Here is a 17,880-nt window from a genome sequence, read left to right on the forward strand (position 1 = left end):
TCCAACACCCAAGAAGCTTGACCCCATCCAGGACAAAGCAGCCTATTTGATTGGCGCCCCACCCACCACCTTCAGTATTTTATCCCTCCACCAGTGACATGCAATCACAGCCGTGTGTACCATATGTAAGATGGGCTACAGCAACTCATCAAGGATCCTTCAACAGCACCTTCCAAATCCGTGACCTTGACCACCTAGGACAAGGGCAGCAGATGCATGGGAGCACCACTGTCTGCGAGTTCCCCTCTGAGCCACATAGCATTCTGACTTGAAATGGTATCACTATTCCTTAACTGAAAACACATACACGTACGCACGCACGCATGCATGCACGCACACACGCATGCACACACCTAAGAGTATTGTGTGTAATTTTGCAACACACGGACTACAGTAGTTTAATTCATGTTGACAGTTCTGTGCAGTACTGTAGGTGTGCTGCATTTTTAGAGCTGTCTTTTGGGTGAGTTGTTAAACTGAAACCCTATCTACTTTACAAATTAATGTATAAAAAAACGCAAGGGAATTCTGGTATCCTGGCTAAATTTATCCCTTCAATAACATTACTAAAACAGATTATCTGGTTGTTCATCTTAGCGCAGTGCGTTGAATTTTGCTGTGTGCTATTAGGCTGATGCCTTTGCCGACATAATCACAGGGATATTCTTCAAAAGTGCTTCGTTGGCTGTGAAGATCTTTGTGATGGCCTGAGGACAGGAATGCAACAACTTTCTTTTGCTGCTTGCAGAATGAGATGCTACCTTATAGAATGGAGAACCTGAAGTCCTTTTGAGAAGGTCACCTGTACCATTAAGGAAATGGAGGATGGCAACACTTAGGGCCTACCAAGAACTCCGCACCATTGTAATCCTATCATATCTAGTTATCTAATAATGCTGTCACTCACATGCTGACATTTTGTACTCAACTTCAGAAATATTATGTAAAGTACATTGCAGGGACAGTGCTGATTGAAGCTATTAATTTGATTGAAGATATTAAGTTGGCATATAATGGGTCTAATTTAATGCACCAATAGCCAGGAGAATGCAATTGGAAAGTTTGTGTTTTGTGCACAATGTCCTTTATGTGTCAAAAGTAATTTTAAATCAAGTAGGCAATGCACACATTTCACTAGATGGCGACTTATTGTTAAAAGAAATATCTGAGCTATAATTTCAAAATTCCTTTGCAAACATTTTCTGTAGTTTTATATATTTTTTTATTTTTATGCACAGTGAGCAATTTTCAGACCATAAGGAAAGATCTATCAACGCAGATTAAGCAACTTGAAGCCCAACGAAGAGCTGACCATTTTAAACTACAAATGATGCAGAGGTACACTGCTATGTTACGTTCTTGTCTGTATGGCATTGACCATATATAAAACACAGGTCATTTATAATAATATGCTGCATTGTATATTTACTTAAGTGATTTCTTTTTACTCAACAGTATGTCATTTTTAGAAATGGGTCATTTTCGTGCCACCCACACTTAATATAAGGAAGTTTCAGCTCTGACACAGCAGGAATCCCGATCCATACTCTTGATTATTATATAATGATCCAAACTGGTTGCTGTTGTAGATTATTTTACTCATTCACAGTTTTGTGGCACTGCTGGCAAGGCCAACATTTATTGCCATCTCTATGTTCCCATGAGAAGGTGGTGGCATAGAGGAAGATGGTTCATAGAAATCATAGAAACCCTACAGTGCAGAAGGAGGCCATTCGGCCCATTGAGTCTGCACCGACCACAATCCCACCCAGGCCCCACCCCCACATATTTTACCCGCTAATCCCTCCAACCTACACATCTCAGGACTCTAAGGGGCAATTTTTAAACCTGGCCAATCAACCTAACCCGCACATCTTTGGTTGTGTTGGAGTTCAAACATCTCAGTCTCCAGACATTGCTGCAGGGGTTCATTAAGTGTCCTAGACAAAGCATTTTCAGCTGCTTCATCAATTATCTTCCTTCCAACCTAAGTTCAAAAATATAGATGTTTGGTGATGATTGCATAATGTTCAGTATCATTCACAACTCCTCGGATATCGAAGCAGCCTTTTACAACATACAGTAAGATTTAGACAATATTTAAGCTTGGGTTGTTGAGTAGCAAGCAACATTCTCACCACACAAGTGCCAGATAATGGACTATCTCCAATAAAAGAGAATCTGACTGTCTCTACTTAACATTCAATTCCATTGTTGAATCCCTGTCATCAACATCCTGGAGGTTAGCATTGGCCAGAAACTGAATTGGACCAACAATATAAATATTGTGGCTAAAAGAACAGATCAGGGGCTCAGATTTCTGTGGTGAGTAGTTCATCTCCTGCTTCCCCAAAGCCTGTCTACTATCTCCAAAACAGAAGGCAGGAGTGTGATGCAGTATTTGCCCTTTGCCTGGATGAATGCAACTCCAACACTCAAACCGCTTGACACCAGCCATGACAAATCAGCCCACTTAATTGGTTCCCCTTCCACCACCTTAAACATAAATTTCCTCCACCACTGATGCACTGTGATAGCAGTGTGACCATCCACATGGTGCACCGCACCAATTTACCAAGGCTCATTAACAGAACTTTCCAAACCCACAACCTTTACTACCATATCAATATTGTATTGAATGTTGGAACAGGCTCAACAGGCCATATGGTTTACGTCTGCTCCTACATCTTATGCAGGGCAGTGGACACAATCTGGGCAGCAGAACATCACCAGTGGCAAGTTCCCCTCCAAGTCCCACACCATTCTAAGTTGGAACTATACTGCTAGTCCTTCACTGTCATTGGATCATAAAACTGAGCTCCCTTCCCAACACCATTGAGGATGCATCGACACCACATAGACTGCAGTGGTTCAAGAAGGTGGCTCACCACTCGCTTCTCAAGGGCAATTAGGGATGGGCAATAAATGCTGTCCTAGCCAGTGACCCCCTGACCCTGTGAACAAATAAAAAATGTAGCAATTGTGGCTGCAGCAAGCGACAAATTTAAAGTTTATTTATTAGTGTCACAAATATGCTTACATTAACACTGCAATGCAGTTACTGTGAAAATCCCCTAGTCGCCAAACTCTGGTGCCTGTTCGGGTACATTGAGAGAGAATTTAGCATGGCCAATGCACCTAACCAGCACATCTTTCGGACTGTGGGAGGAAACCGGAGCACCCAGAGGAAACCTACAGAGACATGGGGAGAACATGTAGACAGACAGTGACGCAAGCTGGGAATTGAATCCGGGTCCCTGGCGCTGTGAGGCAGCAGTGCTAACCACTGTGCCACCGTGCCGCCCAGTGAGGACCTGCTTGCTGAAGAGCAGATGACTTGCACATTGTTCCTTGTTGGGGTTAAGGTAGGACAAATGCTTCAGGAACATCCTAAACAGATATGGTCTGCTGCTGAGAAACATTCTTCTTTCCTCACCCCCCTCTTCTGGAAGATTTTCCTGCCTCTGTTCAAGGGTGATGTCCACTACTGCAACCATGTGCAGAGAACTCAAAATCAAGCAAATGTTCTTTAGTACCTGTCACATCATTCCTTGTAGAGTTTTGCATGTGATTAACATCATGATCTGCCTGCTGTGCATAATTTCCACAATCATTAGCTCCAGGCACACTAAAGCCCTCACCAAAATAGCATCTGGTGTGATTTGTGACCATTTTGGTCCCAAATGCAACCCATTGCACCCAAAAACATGCTCCCAGGATGAATTTTGACCCCAAGAATAGTTCCAGTGTCATTAGGAGTTGGTAGAAAAAGTAATAGAAATGCCTTGAATTCATATGTAGTAGTGCCTTTTATGACCTCAGGAAGTCTCAAAGCACTTTCTTTATTCGTTCATGGGATGCGGGCGTCGCTGGAAGGGCCAGCATTTATTGCCCATCCCTGAGGACATTTAAGAGTCAACCACATTGCTGAGGATCTGGAGTCACATGTGGGCCAGACCGGGTAAGGACGGCAGATTTCCTTCCCTAAAGGATATTAGTGAACCAGATGGGTTTTTAAAACAATCGACAATGGTTTCGTGGTCATCATTAGACTTTCATTGAATTCAAATTTCACCATCTGCCATGGTGGGGTTCGAACCCAGATCCCCAAAGCATTACCCTGGCTCACTAGTCCAGTGACAATATCACTACATCACCACCTCCTCGAACTTCAATGTCAATGAAATATTTTAGAGATGTAGTCTCTTCTGTAGTGTAAGAAAACATGGCAGGCAATTTGACCACAGTAATGACGTGCAAACAGTAATGTGATAATGACCAGATTATCTGCTTTAGTCGTAGGGGTAGATATTGGCCAGGACACTCGGTTGGAAGCCTGCCTTGTGTTGCTTAGCTTCTTGAAGAGGCAGTGCCAGAAATCCAGGAGGAGTTGCTGATCTGCATTTTTGGACACATGTGTTATGAGGTGGGGGAGACCACATGGGCAGGGTAAAATAAATTTACATACTTCTGTTACTCATTCTCAGGCGGCTGAGCCAGCAACTGAGCTTGAAAGATCTCCTGAGCAAAGGGTAAGTATCTTGCAGTTCTTACTTTAGAGATAAAAGTGAATTACATATTAAGTGATAGTGTTTAAAGAGCATTATGTGAAGGCCAGTGGCTTAACCATTTAAAAAGGATATACGGACTGAGTTTGTTTTCTGAATAAATGTGATGCCTTTGGAGTCTGGAAATCTATCTGTTTCCTTCTTGAATATATTCAGTAACTTAGCCTCCACATCATTCTGTGATAGCGAATTCCACCCTCTGAGTGAAGAAGCTTCTCCTCATCTCAGTCCTAAATCCTGCATCCTGAGACTGTGATCCCTTGTTCGAGAACATTCCTGCATCGGGTCTGTCCAACCCTGTCAGAATTTTATACGTTTCAATTAGATCGTCTCTCGTTCTTCTAAACCCCAGTGAATACACACCCAGTCGACTCAATCTCTCCTCATATGACGATCCTGCCATCCCAGGAATCAGTATGGTGAACTTTGCTGCACTCCCTCTATGGCAAGTATATACTTTCCTAGATAAGGAGAGCAAAACTGTGCACAATACTCCATGGGGGCGATTCTCCCAAAAGTGCTGAATTGGCGAGAAAACTGGTCTGGATCACGACTGTTTTTTCAGTGCAACTTTAGACCTGAATCCCGCCACTCTGTGCACTGCAGAGGTCACAATCGTGAATATCATTAAAAATCCAGGGGGTGTGGAGCCTATTCGCGCCAGAGCCTGACAGCTCCGGAACTTTGCGCACATGCAGTGGCCCCGATCTGTCGGCCTCCCCGATCGCTGGCCAGCCCAGGACCTCCACAGTGCTACCCCTCCAGCCACCGCCCCCCCCCCCCCCCCCCCCACCCCCCCACAACCCATGGCCCGATCGCTGCCCCCACAACAATTCCTGAGTCAACCCCGACCTCCCTCACCCGTGCTGGAGCGCCCCGATGTCCAGCCAATACCCCGCAGCAGTGGCAATCCCCCCACCCACCCCTACCACAGCAGACCTCCCCCCCACTAACCCCCCCCACCGGCAGACCAACCCCCCTCCCCCCAACTGGGGGCAGAACCCCCAAACAGAAGGAAGGCCCAACCCAGCAGACCAACACCCCCAGCCCACCCCAATCGCTGGCCTCCCTCCAGATTAGACCGATCCCCATGCAAAGTGGCAGCGGGACCCCTCAGCCCTGCCAATCACCCCCTAGACCCCGCCCACAATAGGCCCCTCCCCCTTGGCACTGCCCCATGCCCAGTGGGCAGCGCCAAGGTGCCCCCTCAGTATGGGCACTTTGCCCCTTGGGCAGTGCCAGGGGGTACAGGCTGGCACTCCCAGGGTGCCCATGCCCAGGGAGCACCACCACCCAGCCACCTGACCCCCTGGGGGGCCCTGATTCCCCTCCCCTTCACTCCGGCGGGGTCTCCCGCTAGTTCCCCAAATGCGGGGAGCTAGTTTAAACCCCGCCAGGTTCCATACAGAGCCCGCTAATTACATTTAAACTAAATTTAAAATATATTTAAAACAGATTAAAGTCACTTACCTCTCTTCCTGCTAGTTTCCAGCGCAGTTCCGACTGCACCTGTTCCCTGGCTCTGTGAGGCATGCATGCGTCGGGAATGCATGTGAAATCCTGTGAAATGGCCGACACGCGATTCTCCTGACCTGACCCGCCAGAAAATCTGCGGGTCACGATGGGAGAATCGCTCTCCCCCATGTGTGGGCTCACCAAAAGGCCCCTTACAGCTGCAGTAATACATCCTTGCTCCTGTACCCAAATCCTCTTTCAATGAAAGCCAACATACAACTTGCCTTCTTAACTGCTTTCTGTACCTGCATGCTTGCTTTCAGTAACTGGTGTACAAGAACACCCATGTCCCTTTGTATGTGAACATTTCCCAATCAATCATATTTAAATCATATTCTGTCATCTTGCTTTTCCCACTAAAGTGGATAACCATTTATCCATGTTATACTGCATGTGCCATGTATTTGCCCATCCACTCAACTTGTCTAAATAACCTTGAAGCCTCTTAACATCCTCCTCACCACTCACCTCACCAAATTTTGCATCACTAACGTAATTAATCACCATCATTCGAAACTTAGAAACTAGAATCAGGAGGAGGCCACTCTGCCCTTCAAGCTTGCTCCGCCATTCATTTTGATCATGGCTAAGCATCAAATTCAACATCCTGATCCTGCCTTCCCTTCCATATCCCCTGATCCCTTTAGCCCCAAGAGCTATATCCAATTTCTTCTTGAACTTAGACAATGTTTTGGCTTCAACTACTTCACTTGACTTTAGTTCCATTTCTTAGCAGGTTGAAATATTGTCAAAATGTTACTAATTATTCCTTACATTTTCAGCAGGTTAATAATCAATTTATAAACAGAAAATGATCAGCAGACCAAGGCATCTTACCTGCTGAGTTTTCCAGTATTTTCAGTTTAGATTTCTGTTTTCCAGAATCTGCAGTATTTAGCCATTTTTAAAGTCATTTTGGTGGCCTCATTTTTCATTTTAGAAAGATAATGATTAAGTTCCTTTTGTTAAATGATCCTGGCCAGAATTCTCCGACCTCACCTGTGGCTGGCATTCTCCAGTCCCGCTGCAGTGAATGGAATCATAAAATCCGGGCAGTGCTGAAGGAGGCCATTCACACCATCGTGTCTGCACCGACTCTCTGACAGAGCTTCTTATCCAGGCTCCCTACTCTATTCCCGTAACCCTGTGCATTTACCCCATTAATCCCCTTAACCTACACATCTTGGGACACTAAGGGGCAACTTAGCATGGGCAATCCACCTAACCTGCACATCTTTGGACTGTGGGAGAAAACCGGAGCACCCAGAGGAAACCATCGTTAAGGATGAGATTTCTAAATTCTTGGAAGTGCAGGGTCGGATTAGGACAAGTCAGCATGGATTTAGTAAGGGGAGGTCGTGCCTGACAAACCTGTTAGAGTTCTTTGAAGAGATAACAAATAGGTTAGACCAAGGAGAGCCAATGGATGTTATCTATCTTGACTTCCAAAAGGCCTTTGACAAGGTGCCTCACGGGAGACTGCTGAGTAAAATAAGGGCCCATGGTATTCGAGGCAAGGTACTGACATGGATTGACGATTGGCTGTCAGACAGAAGGCAGAGAGTTGGGATAAAAGGTTCCTTCTCAGAATGGCAACCGGTGACAAGTGGTGTCCCGCAGGGTTCAGTGTTGGGGCCACAGCTGTTCTCTTTATACATTAACGATCTAGATGACGGGACTGGGGGCATTCTGGCCAAGTTTGCCGATGATACAAAGATAGGTGGAGGGGCAGGTAGTATTGAGGAGGTGGGGAGGCTGCAGAAAGATTTAGACAGTTTAGGAGAGTGGTCCAAGAAGTGGCTGATGAAATTCAACGTGGGCAAGTGCGAGGTCTTGCACTTTGGAAAAAAGAATAGAGGCATGGACTATTTTCTAAACGGTGACAAAATTCATAATGCTAAAGTGCAAAGGGACTTGGGAGTCCTAGTCCAGGATTCTCTAAAGGTAAACTTGCAGGTTGAGTCCGTAATTAAGAAAGCAAATGTAATGTTGTCATTTATCTCAAGAGGCTTGGAATACAAAAGCAGGGATGTACTTCTGAGGCTTTATAAAGCACTGGTTAGGCCCCATTTGGAGTACTGTGAGCAATTTTGGGCCCCACACCTCAGGAAGGACATACTGGCACTGGAGCGGGTCCAGCGGAGATTCACACGGATGATCCCGGGAATGGTAGGCCTGACATACGATGAACGTCTGAGGATCGTGGGATTATATTCATTGGAGTTTAGGAGGTTGAGGGGAGATCTAATAGAAACTTACAAGATAATGAACGGCTTAGATAGGATGGACGTAGGGAAGTTGTTTCCCTACGTCCATCCTAGCAGGGGAGACTAGGACGCGGGGGCACAGCCTTAGAATAAAAGGGAGTCACTTTAGAACAGAGATGAGGAGAAATTTCTTCAGCCAGAGGGTGGTAGGTCTGTGGAATTCATTGCCACAGAGGGCTGTGGAGGCCGAGACGTTGAGCGTCTTCAAGACAGAAATTGATAAATTCTTGATTTCTCGAGGAATTAAGGGTTATGGGGAGAGAGCGGGTAAATGGAGTTGAAATCAACCATGATTGAATGGTGGAGTGGACTCGATGGGCCGAATGGCCTTACTTCCGCTCCTATGTCTTATGGTCTTATGGTCTAAACCCATGCAGGCACGGGGAGAATGTGCAAACTCCACACAGACCCAAGGCTAGAATCGAACCTGGGTCTCTGGCGCTTTGAGGCAGCAGTGCTAACCACTGTGCCATCATGCTGCTCATTGTGCCACCATGCCACCTACTATGCCATCCACAGAGTTTTGGCTGAGCACCAATTTCTCCGTTCTCACTGGCAGTGGTGGTGGGGCATACATCAGAGAGTTCCGGCCCTTACTTTTGATTTGGGGTGAGAAAATGTCCGCAGTTTGTGAAATATGCAGCAGAAACTTACATTGTCAATAAAACTGATGGCTTAATGGTTGCCATTGAGTGCAGAGTTGGGTCAAGCATATCAGGAGAGGCTTAAGTTCTGCCTTGATCCATCCTGAGTGAAGTGACTACAGCCAGGATAGCTAAGATGGGTTGGTCTTGGTGCTCCTGGCCAAGGAAGGTGAAGATTGAATCCATTTCTCAGTTCCTGATGCTGTCCAGTGATTCATACTGGAATGTGTAGAAGAACATAGAATAGAATCCTTACAGTGCAAACGGAGGTCATTCGGCCCATCATGTCTGCACCCACCACAATCCCACCCAGGCCCTATTCCCATAACCCCATCTATTTACTCTGCTAATCCCGTGACACTTGGGTCAATTCAGTGTGGCCAATCAAGCTAACCCGCACATCTTTGGACTGTGGGAGGAAACCGGAGCACCCGGAGGAAACCCACGCAGACACGGGGAGAAAGTGCAAACTCCACACAGACAGTGGCCTGAGGCCGGAATTGAACCTGCGGGTGCCTGGCGCTGTGAGGCAGCAGTGCTAACCACTGTGCCATCGTATAGATATCTGGACATCTGGAAAATTGAAATTCCTGTTGATAATTTAATAAATGGCATAGGTGAAAAGAAAATCCCACCTTCTGTTCCTGCGTGATTATTTCCCTTAAAATCAGCAGGGAGCATGTCAACCTTTTGATGAGCATAGGGGCTGCGTTATGTTCTGGTGTCCTCTGTGAAATCCATTGACACTCACCACCTTTATGAAGAAAGATTTGCCATTTTGGTGAATTAGTGGAATGTATGTGGAAGTGAGCTAGTCCCTTCAAGTGAAAGAGGGAGACAACTCAAGGTGGGACAAACTAACTTATACAGAGTACATTGCATCATTCTACTACTTGCATAATTCTACTGCTTTCTTCTACTTGCTGTCAGCAGAGATAAACCGTCAGAGTCTGAATTAAATCATCCGAGTGAAATGGATTTTAGAACAAGCAGCCATGCGAGTCATTCAAGTGAGGTATCTTACAAACCTGCAACTAAAGGTAAGAGGTCATAGAATAAGAGAAACCCTACAGTGCAGAAAGGGGCCATTCGGCCCATCGAGCCAGCACCGATAACAATCCCACCAAGGCCCTATCCCTGTAACCCCATGCATTTTACCCTGCTAATCCCTGTGGCACTAATGGCGAACTCTGGTGGCACAGTGGCTAGCACTGCTGTCTCACAGCGCCTGGGATCCGGGTTCAATTCCGGCCTTGGGTCACTGCTTGTGTGGAGTTTGTATGTTCTCCTCGTGTCTGTGTGGGTTTCCTCCGGGTCCTCCGGTTTCCTCCCATAGTCCAAAGATGTGCAGATTAGATTGATTGGCCATGCTAAATTGACCCTAGTATTAGGAGGATTAGCAGGGTAAATAGGTGGGGTTATGGGAATAGGGCCTGGGTGGGATTATGGTCGGTGCAGATTCGATGGGCCAAATGGCCTCCTTCTGCACTGTAGGGATTCTATGATTGAATTTCGCATGGCCAATCCACCTAACCTGCACATTTTTGAATTATTGTAAATAATTTGAAGTGTCAATTTGTTTAATAGCTTTCAAAATATATTGCAAATTTTAAAATACTGATTTTTCCATTTGTACTAAACAGCTTTTTACTTAATGATACAGATTGTTGAATTCCTCTTGTAAAGTATTTTGCCTTCAATGTGAGACTGTAGACCATAAAATCAGCACTGTAAATTTATATTCAGAAATGCAACCTGATTCAAGGTTAGATCGTTGGATTAGACGGCACCTGTGGACAGAAACAGAGTCAATGTTTCAGATTGATTATAGCTTATTAATTAGTGTCACAAATATGCTTACATTAACACTGCAATGAAGTTACTGTGAAGATTCCCTAGTCACCACATTCCGTCGCCTCTTCGGGTGCACTGAGGGAGAATTTAGCATGGCCAATGCGCCTAACCAACACGTCTTTCGGACTGTGGGAGGAAACCAGAGCACCCGTTGAAACCCATGCAGACACAAGGAGAACGTGCAGACTGCACACAGACAGTGACCCAAGCTGGGAATTGAACCCAAGTCCCTGGCGCTGTGTTCCTTGAATTACTTTCTTTCCATGAAAGTGGAAAGTGGAAAAAAATTAGGTGATGTGACAGATTTTAAACAAGTTCAGTGGCATGGAGAGGGAAGGAGGAAGGGGAAGAACTAAATGGAAAGCTTTGTGATAAGGTGGAAGACTGCAGAGATTAAATGACAAATGGGTAATGGCACAAGCCAGAAGAATTAGTAATCGGACAAGCAAAGACATAAAATATGGCTATAGTGAAGGTGTAAACAATAGGAGAATCATTACTAATGCAGGTTTGATGAACAAAATTTGGCAGAACAGAATTGTCTGAAAATCAGACATTTTTAAAAATTTACCTCTTGATATTCAGTTAAGTGAAATTTGGACTTGTGTCCAAACAGTGGGACAATTCGACTAGGCACTAGTACTCAATGGCGCCCCGGACTAGATATCAGCTTCCCTGCTTTGTTTGCAGTGGCATGTCAGTCTAATTCCCATGCTCTGGGTTTACTCGGCCGACCTTCAAATCCAGCTGATTTTTCTGAGAGAGTTTTAAAATGGCAATTTCTAACCACTGAGCTATTTAAAAGTTTCCCATGACTTGCTTTACCTTGGCATTCAAAAGGTTTAGCTCACCCCTGCTGGGTCTGCTGATTCTGCACTCTGAGAATTGAAACTGTACCTCCAACAAATCCCATGGAGTCTTCTGCTGCGGTGGTGAAATTTAAGTGTCTGCCTTCAGCTTCCAAGCCTTTCCTTGGACCTTTACTCTGGCAATTTTGCTCTATGCGACTTCTTGAGCTTGTCTTCAAGTCAGAATGCTGCCTCTGCACTTTCTGCGAGATTTTGGGTTTTTCCATTCACCATGTTGGAATATTGGATACATTTGGTAGACCTTTGTATTCTTAAGTAGGTTAACTGTATGTATTTATTAACTACAAGAGCTATATATATATAACAGTTAAGTGTTTAAGCTTGGAGCTGTCTCCATGTTTGCTTGTGCACACAGCTCTGACCAAGACAAGCATCACCTTGAGGTGTGGGTCATGTGCTCTCTTACATGTGTGGGTAGTACTCAGCCCCATGTTGAACCAAATGTACCAGACCCATTTACTAAAGTTCCCATTTCTCATACTTCTGCTTCCTCACAAAACCATGATAAAGTTCCCCTGTCGCCACCTTCCATACCACTAGCCTCCACGTTCCACGCGTCATACCCGGCCGTTTTTGCCATTTCCAGCATGATGCCACCACAAAGGACACACTCCCCTCCACTCCCCTTTTAACATTCGGAAGGCACAGCTCCCACAGTGACACCAGGTCCACTTCTCAATCACCCCCTCCCCCTCCCGTGGTGCCTCACCATGCAGGGGCAGGAGGTGAAATATCTCCTTCCTTCACACTGCCCAGGGTGCCAAACACACCCTCCAGATGAAACTTGTACTTGCACTTCTTTCAATTTAGCATTCTGTACTTGCTGCTCATGATGTGGTCTCCTGTGCATTGGGGAGGCCAAATGCAGACTCAGTGACCACTTTATGTAACATTATTGTTCATTCTTCAAACTGAACAGTAGTTGCCTGTCATTTTAATTCTCTGCCCCACTTCCACTCTGACCTCTCTGTACATTGTTCCAGCGAGGCTCAACAGAGACAGCAACAACTCGTATTTATATGGATTCGTTAACACAATGAAATATCCCAAGCAAATGCATAGGAGTATTGTAAAACAAAGTGTGGCATCAAATCACATAAGACACACAGTATTCCTCCACACCCAGCTTTCAATGGCGGAACAGTGGCACAGTAGTTAGCACCGCTGCCTCACAGTGCCAGGGACTTGGATTCAATTCTTGAGTCTTGGGTCACTGTCTGTGCAGAGTCTGCACGTTCTCCCCATGTCTGTGTGGGTTTCCTCTGGGTGCTCCGGTTTCCTCCCACAGTCTGAAAGATGTGCTAGTTAGGTGCATCAGCCATGCTAAATTCTTCCTCAGTGTACCCGAACAGGTGCCATGTGGCAACTAGGGGATTTTCACAGTAACTTCATTGCAGTGTTAATGTAAGCCTACTTGTGACACTAATAAATAAATTAAACAATGGATTCACATCTCCCCGTTCTGGTAGTTGTAATGTTGAGTGACCTCCTCACTAAGATCCCTGTGACTACTAGTGCCTGGTTCATGAGTAGAATCACAAAATTGATCATGTGCTTTTAGCAGTTGGAATGCCTAGTGATTATGTGTGAAAAACATGATAGACTGTTGGTTTCGTTTCTACACAGACTGGGAGAGTTACGTTCGTAAAAATATAAAGCTGATGAAAAGTAACGCGGCAAGAGAGAAGGTGATCTGGCCAAGGGATTCCTTGTTTCATTACTATGAACTACTTGAACAACTTCAATACAATCTGGAGGAACGGAAGAAACTACAATTTCTTGCAGGTTGGTGCAATCATTGGTGGTAAATGAATGGTGAGCGTGGTAATGGAACACAGGAGCTGATACTAGCTGCTGAAGAAGAGATACAGACATCACCAGCTTCCTTCCATCCTCCAGGGATAAGGGACTTTAGTTACGTGGATAGATTGGAGAAGCTGTGGCTGTTCTCCTCAGCCGCCAGAGGAGATTGAGAGGAGATTTGATAGAGGTGTTCAAGATCATGAAGGACTGAGTAGATAGGGAGAAATTGTTCCTCTGGTTGCAAGGGTCTAGAATCAGAATTTATGTCACACTATTTGTAACTCCCACAGTTGCGTGGACCTGCAGAGTTTCACTGGCTGTCTTGTCTGGAGACAATACACATCTTTTTAGCCTGTCTTGATGCTCTCTCCACTCCCATTGTTTTGTTTCTTAAAGACTGGATTAGTTGTAAGTATTCGCATTCCAACCATGTAAATTGAGTCTGTGTCTTATAAGTTCTGTTTGTGAACAGAATTCCCACTCACCTGAAGAAGGGGCTCAGAGCCTCGAAAGCTTGTGTGGCTTTTGCTACCAAATAAACCTGTTGGACTTTAACCTGGTGTTGTTAAACTTCTTAAAGGGTCAAGAACCAGAGGACATGGATTTAAGATGATTGGCAAAAGAAGCAAAAGCAACATGAGGATATTTTTTTCTTTAGAGAGTGAGTGGTTAGAGCTTGTAATGCACTGCCCGAGAATGTGCTGCGGGGAGATTTAATCATTGCTTTCAAAAGAGAACTGATAATTATCACAGAATCACAGAATACTACAGTGCAGAAGAGGCCCTTCGGCCCATCGGGTCTGCGCCGACACATGAAAGGCCCTGACCTAATCCCACTTGCCAGCACTTGGCCCATAGCCTTGAATGTTATGGCGTGCCAAGTACTCATCCTGGTACTTTTTAAAGGATGTGAGGCATCCCGCCTCCACACCCTCCCAGGCAGCGCATTCCAGACCATCACCACCACCCTCTGAGTAAAAATGTTTTTCCTCAAATACCCCCTAAACCTCCCACCCCTCACTTTTAACTTGTGTTCTGTCTGAAGAGATAATATTTTCAGGAGAAAAAGCCAGGGAATGGGACTGAGTCAGTTGCTTTTGCAGAATGGTGGCACAGACTCCCAGACCAGAATGGCCTTCTTCTGTAACCCACATGATTCTATAACCTACGTGTCAAATGCCGGCATCTTTATTATGTCATATAATCAATGTCATGTAATCAAGATATATCCAAGTAAGGAAGAAGGATTCTAGGAAGGGGATAAATCAACTATGGTTAACCAAGGAAGTTGAAGATAACATTAAACTGAAAGAAAAAACATACAATACGGCAGAGATTAGTGGTAAGCCTGAGGATTGGGAAAGTTTTAAAAACCAACAAAAGATGACCAAAAAAAGATAAAGAAGAGATAAACTGTGAGGATAAACCAGCATGTAATATAAAAATGGACAGTAAGAGCTTCTTTAAATATGTAAAAAGGAAGAGAGAGGCCAAAGTGAACATAAGCCTCTCAGAGGATGAGTCTGGGGAAATAATAATGGGGAACCAGGAAATGGCAGAGGAGTTAAATAAAAATTTTATTCAGTCTTCAAGGTGGGAGACACTAATAATGTTCCAAAGTAATGAAATAATCAAGGGGCAAAAGGAGGGGGAGGGAGGAAATAAATACAATAACTATCACAAGAAAAAAAAATACTAGGGGAACGAATGGGGCTAAAGGCTGATAAGTCTCTTGGATCTGATGGGTTGCATCTTAGGATACTAAAGAAAGTAGCTACAGAGATAGTGGATGCACTAGTAGTAATCTTCCAAGAATCCTTAAATTCTGGAAAAGTCCCAGAGAATTGGAAAACCCCCAATGCAACACCCTTATTCAAAAAGGGAGGAGACAGAAAAATGGTAACTGTAGGCCAGTCAAGCTCAACATCCGTCATTGGGAAAATGTTGGAGTCCATTGTAAAGGATGCTATAGCACTGTGGTTGAGAGAGGGAAATGTTTATCCCTTTACTGGACAGCCTGTGGCAGCACCCAGACCCTTGTCGGAGTGGGCAACCTTATCAGATCCTGAATTTGCCTCCCTTGAAACATCTGACATTGCCAATGGTGTGGGAAAACCAGCAAACCTTCCAGCCCTAATATTATCAGACCCCCATCCACCTCCACCCCCAACATCAGCAGGATCTGAAAATCCAACTCGTCAATGGTGTTATTCTCTCTCTACCGATGCTGCATAATCAATTATTTCTAGCATTTTCTATTTGTATTTCAGATTTCCAGCAGTGTTTTGTTTTAGTTGAGAGGTGTTTGAGATGGTGTTTATTTGTTCGCCTCTGTCTGCGGTCTAACCATTGGCTTTAGCTGTGTCTCTCTCCATTTTACACAACTTTATGATCAGGAACCCAAGTTCAGTTTGTCTGCAGTAAATGCTACAGCACCTTGGTAGCACGGTGCGATGGAGCTGAAATTCGGCAAGCCTTGTCTCACTGTTAGGGGTATGTACAGGCTCCCAGTGCTATTGTAGTTCCAAAATAAGAAGATAGAATTATTTCCAGCTGTACAAATTAAACAAAAAGCTCCAGGACCTAAAGTAGGTTCAGATCGTGGCACTGTGAACATTAGCCAAAAGAAGGAAGGAATCTTAACTCTGGAAATGAAATGAAATGAACATTCTATCTATTGTTGGAAAATTTCAGCAGATCTGACAGCATCTGCGGAGAGAGAATAGAGCTAACATTTTGAGCCTGGATGACTGTCCAAAGGGTCATCCAGACTCGAAACGTTGGCTCTATTCTTTCTCCACAGATGCTGTCAGACCTGCTGAGATTTTCCAGCATTTTTTGTTTTTGTTTCAGATTCCAGCATCCGCAGTATTTTGCTTTAGTCTATCTAGTGCATTTGATACGTGTGCTTTTGTTTTCTGCAGCTCAGTCCCTCCTGAATATCCATGATGTGTAAAAAGACTTCAAGATGTAGGTGGCCAAAATGTCTATGCAAGAAAGTAAAATGCATTTATTACAAACTCTGTGGTGACAATGTTTGTTAAATAAGTTATTACCCAATGTTGCAACTTAATCATTTCAATTCTACTCGATGTACCATTTACTTTATTTACACTTTCACTCTTGTTGCTGTAATTTTTCAGTTATTTTTCTTGCATAAAGTATATTTTTTGGTGGGGGGGGGCGGGTGGAGTGGAGGGGCAACGCACCTATTTCCTGTCTGTTTGTGGGAAGGTCCAAAGCCTCCCCTTGACATTTCCTTTCATTCTGTGACTCAAGAATGATAGACCCTGTGACACACATGCTTGAATTTTCACTCTTACAATCAGGTGGCACAGTGGCACAGTGATTAGCTCTGCTGCCTCACAGTGCCAGGGACCCGGGTTTAATTCCAGTCTTGGGTGAAGTGTCTGTGTGAAGTTAGCACGTTCTCCACGTGTCTGCTGTGTTTCCTCCGGGTGCTTTGGTTTCCTCCCACAGTCCAAAGATGTACAGGTTAGGTTGACTGGCCATACTCAACTGCCCCTTAGTGTCAGGGGAATTAGCGGGTAAATACATGTGGTTACGGGGATAGGGCCTGAGTGGGATTGTGGTCGTTGCTGGCTCGATGGGTTGAAGGCCTCTTTCTGCACTGTAGGGATTCTATGATCCTATGAAAATGGATGTTACCAGATTAACTGGTCCATTTGCATTGTCAATGGAAATTAAATTTGGGCTGATCTGCTACTGACTATTTTACATCCAACATTCAAAGTGAAAAATCAACCATCAGTGGAATTCTTTATTCATTATTGAAAGATACACACTTAGCATCAAAGAGAATTCAGACTAGCGCAAGCCCCCAGTGTGAAGAGGATGAGCCAAGAAGGAAATGTGTAAAAATTCAACCTCTGGAGTCTCGAAAGAGGAAGGTTAAGGATAGACTTCACTGAGGCATTCAAATGATTAAATGACAGAAACTATTACCTTAAAGCAACAACTAAGGTCAGAGGTCAAAACAACATCCGACTTTCTGTGATGCTTCTCAGGATATCTCCAAGGGGGTGGGGGGGGGGGGGGGCATAACAGTGGAAATGTGGAGCATGGTCGAAGGGACAAGAGTTCGAGAGGTTTCTGAAAACTGACAAATATACTGAAAGCAATAAGGTTGTAAGGCGAAGGTTATTTTGGAGGATAGGACATCAGAGTTTGAACAAAGGGCCATCAAATATAAAATAACGGGACAAGGAACAACTTATGGTTACTTATGGTTACAGGAATGCTGACCGGGATTCTCTAAACTGGCCTGCGGCAGCCCTGCTGCTGTGAATGGAGAGTTGGCTGAGCGCCAAATTCTCTGCTCTCACTGGCAGCGGTAGCA

At 44.7% G+C, this 17,880-nt stretch overlaps 1 protein-coding gene across 1 annotated transcript in view; it reads left to right on the forward strand.

The window, feature by feature from the left end:
• LOC144511056 (cation channel sperm-associated protein 2-like) overlaps positions 1–16,635 on the forward strand; it is a 42,807-nt gene extending 26,172 nt beyond the window's left edge. The window contains exons 7-11 of the mRNA XM_078241028.1: positions 1,239–1,338; positions 4,488–4,532; positions 9,928–10,034; positions 13,344–13,502; positions 16,445–16,635. Coding sequence (XP_078097154.1) covers positions 1,239–1,338; positions 4,488–4,532; positions 9,928–10,034; positions 13,344–13,502; positions 16,445–16,476 — 443 coding nt within the window. The 3' untranslated portion in view covers positions 16,477–16,635. The remainder of the gene's footprint in view (positions 1–1,238; positions 1,339–4,487; positions 4,533–9,927; positions 10,035–13,343; positions 13,503–16,444) is intronic.
• Positions 16,636–17,880: the final 1,245 nt, after the last annotated feature.

The sequence above is a fragment of the Mustelus asterias genome, chromosome 24, assembly GCF_964213995.1.
Source record: "Mustelus asterias chromosome 24, sMusAst1.hap1.1, whole genome shotgun sequence".
In the NCBI taxonomy this organism is placed as follows: Eukaryota; Metazoa; Chordata; class Chondrichthyes; order Carcharhiniformes; family Triakidae; genus Mustelus; species Mustelus asterias.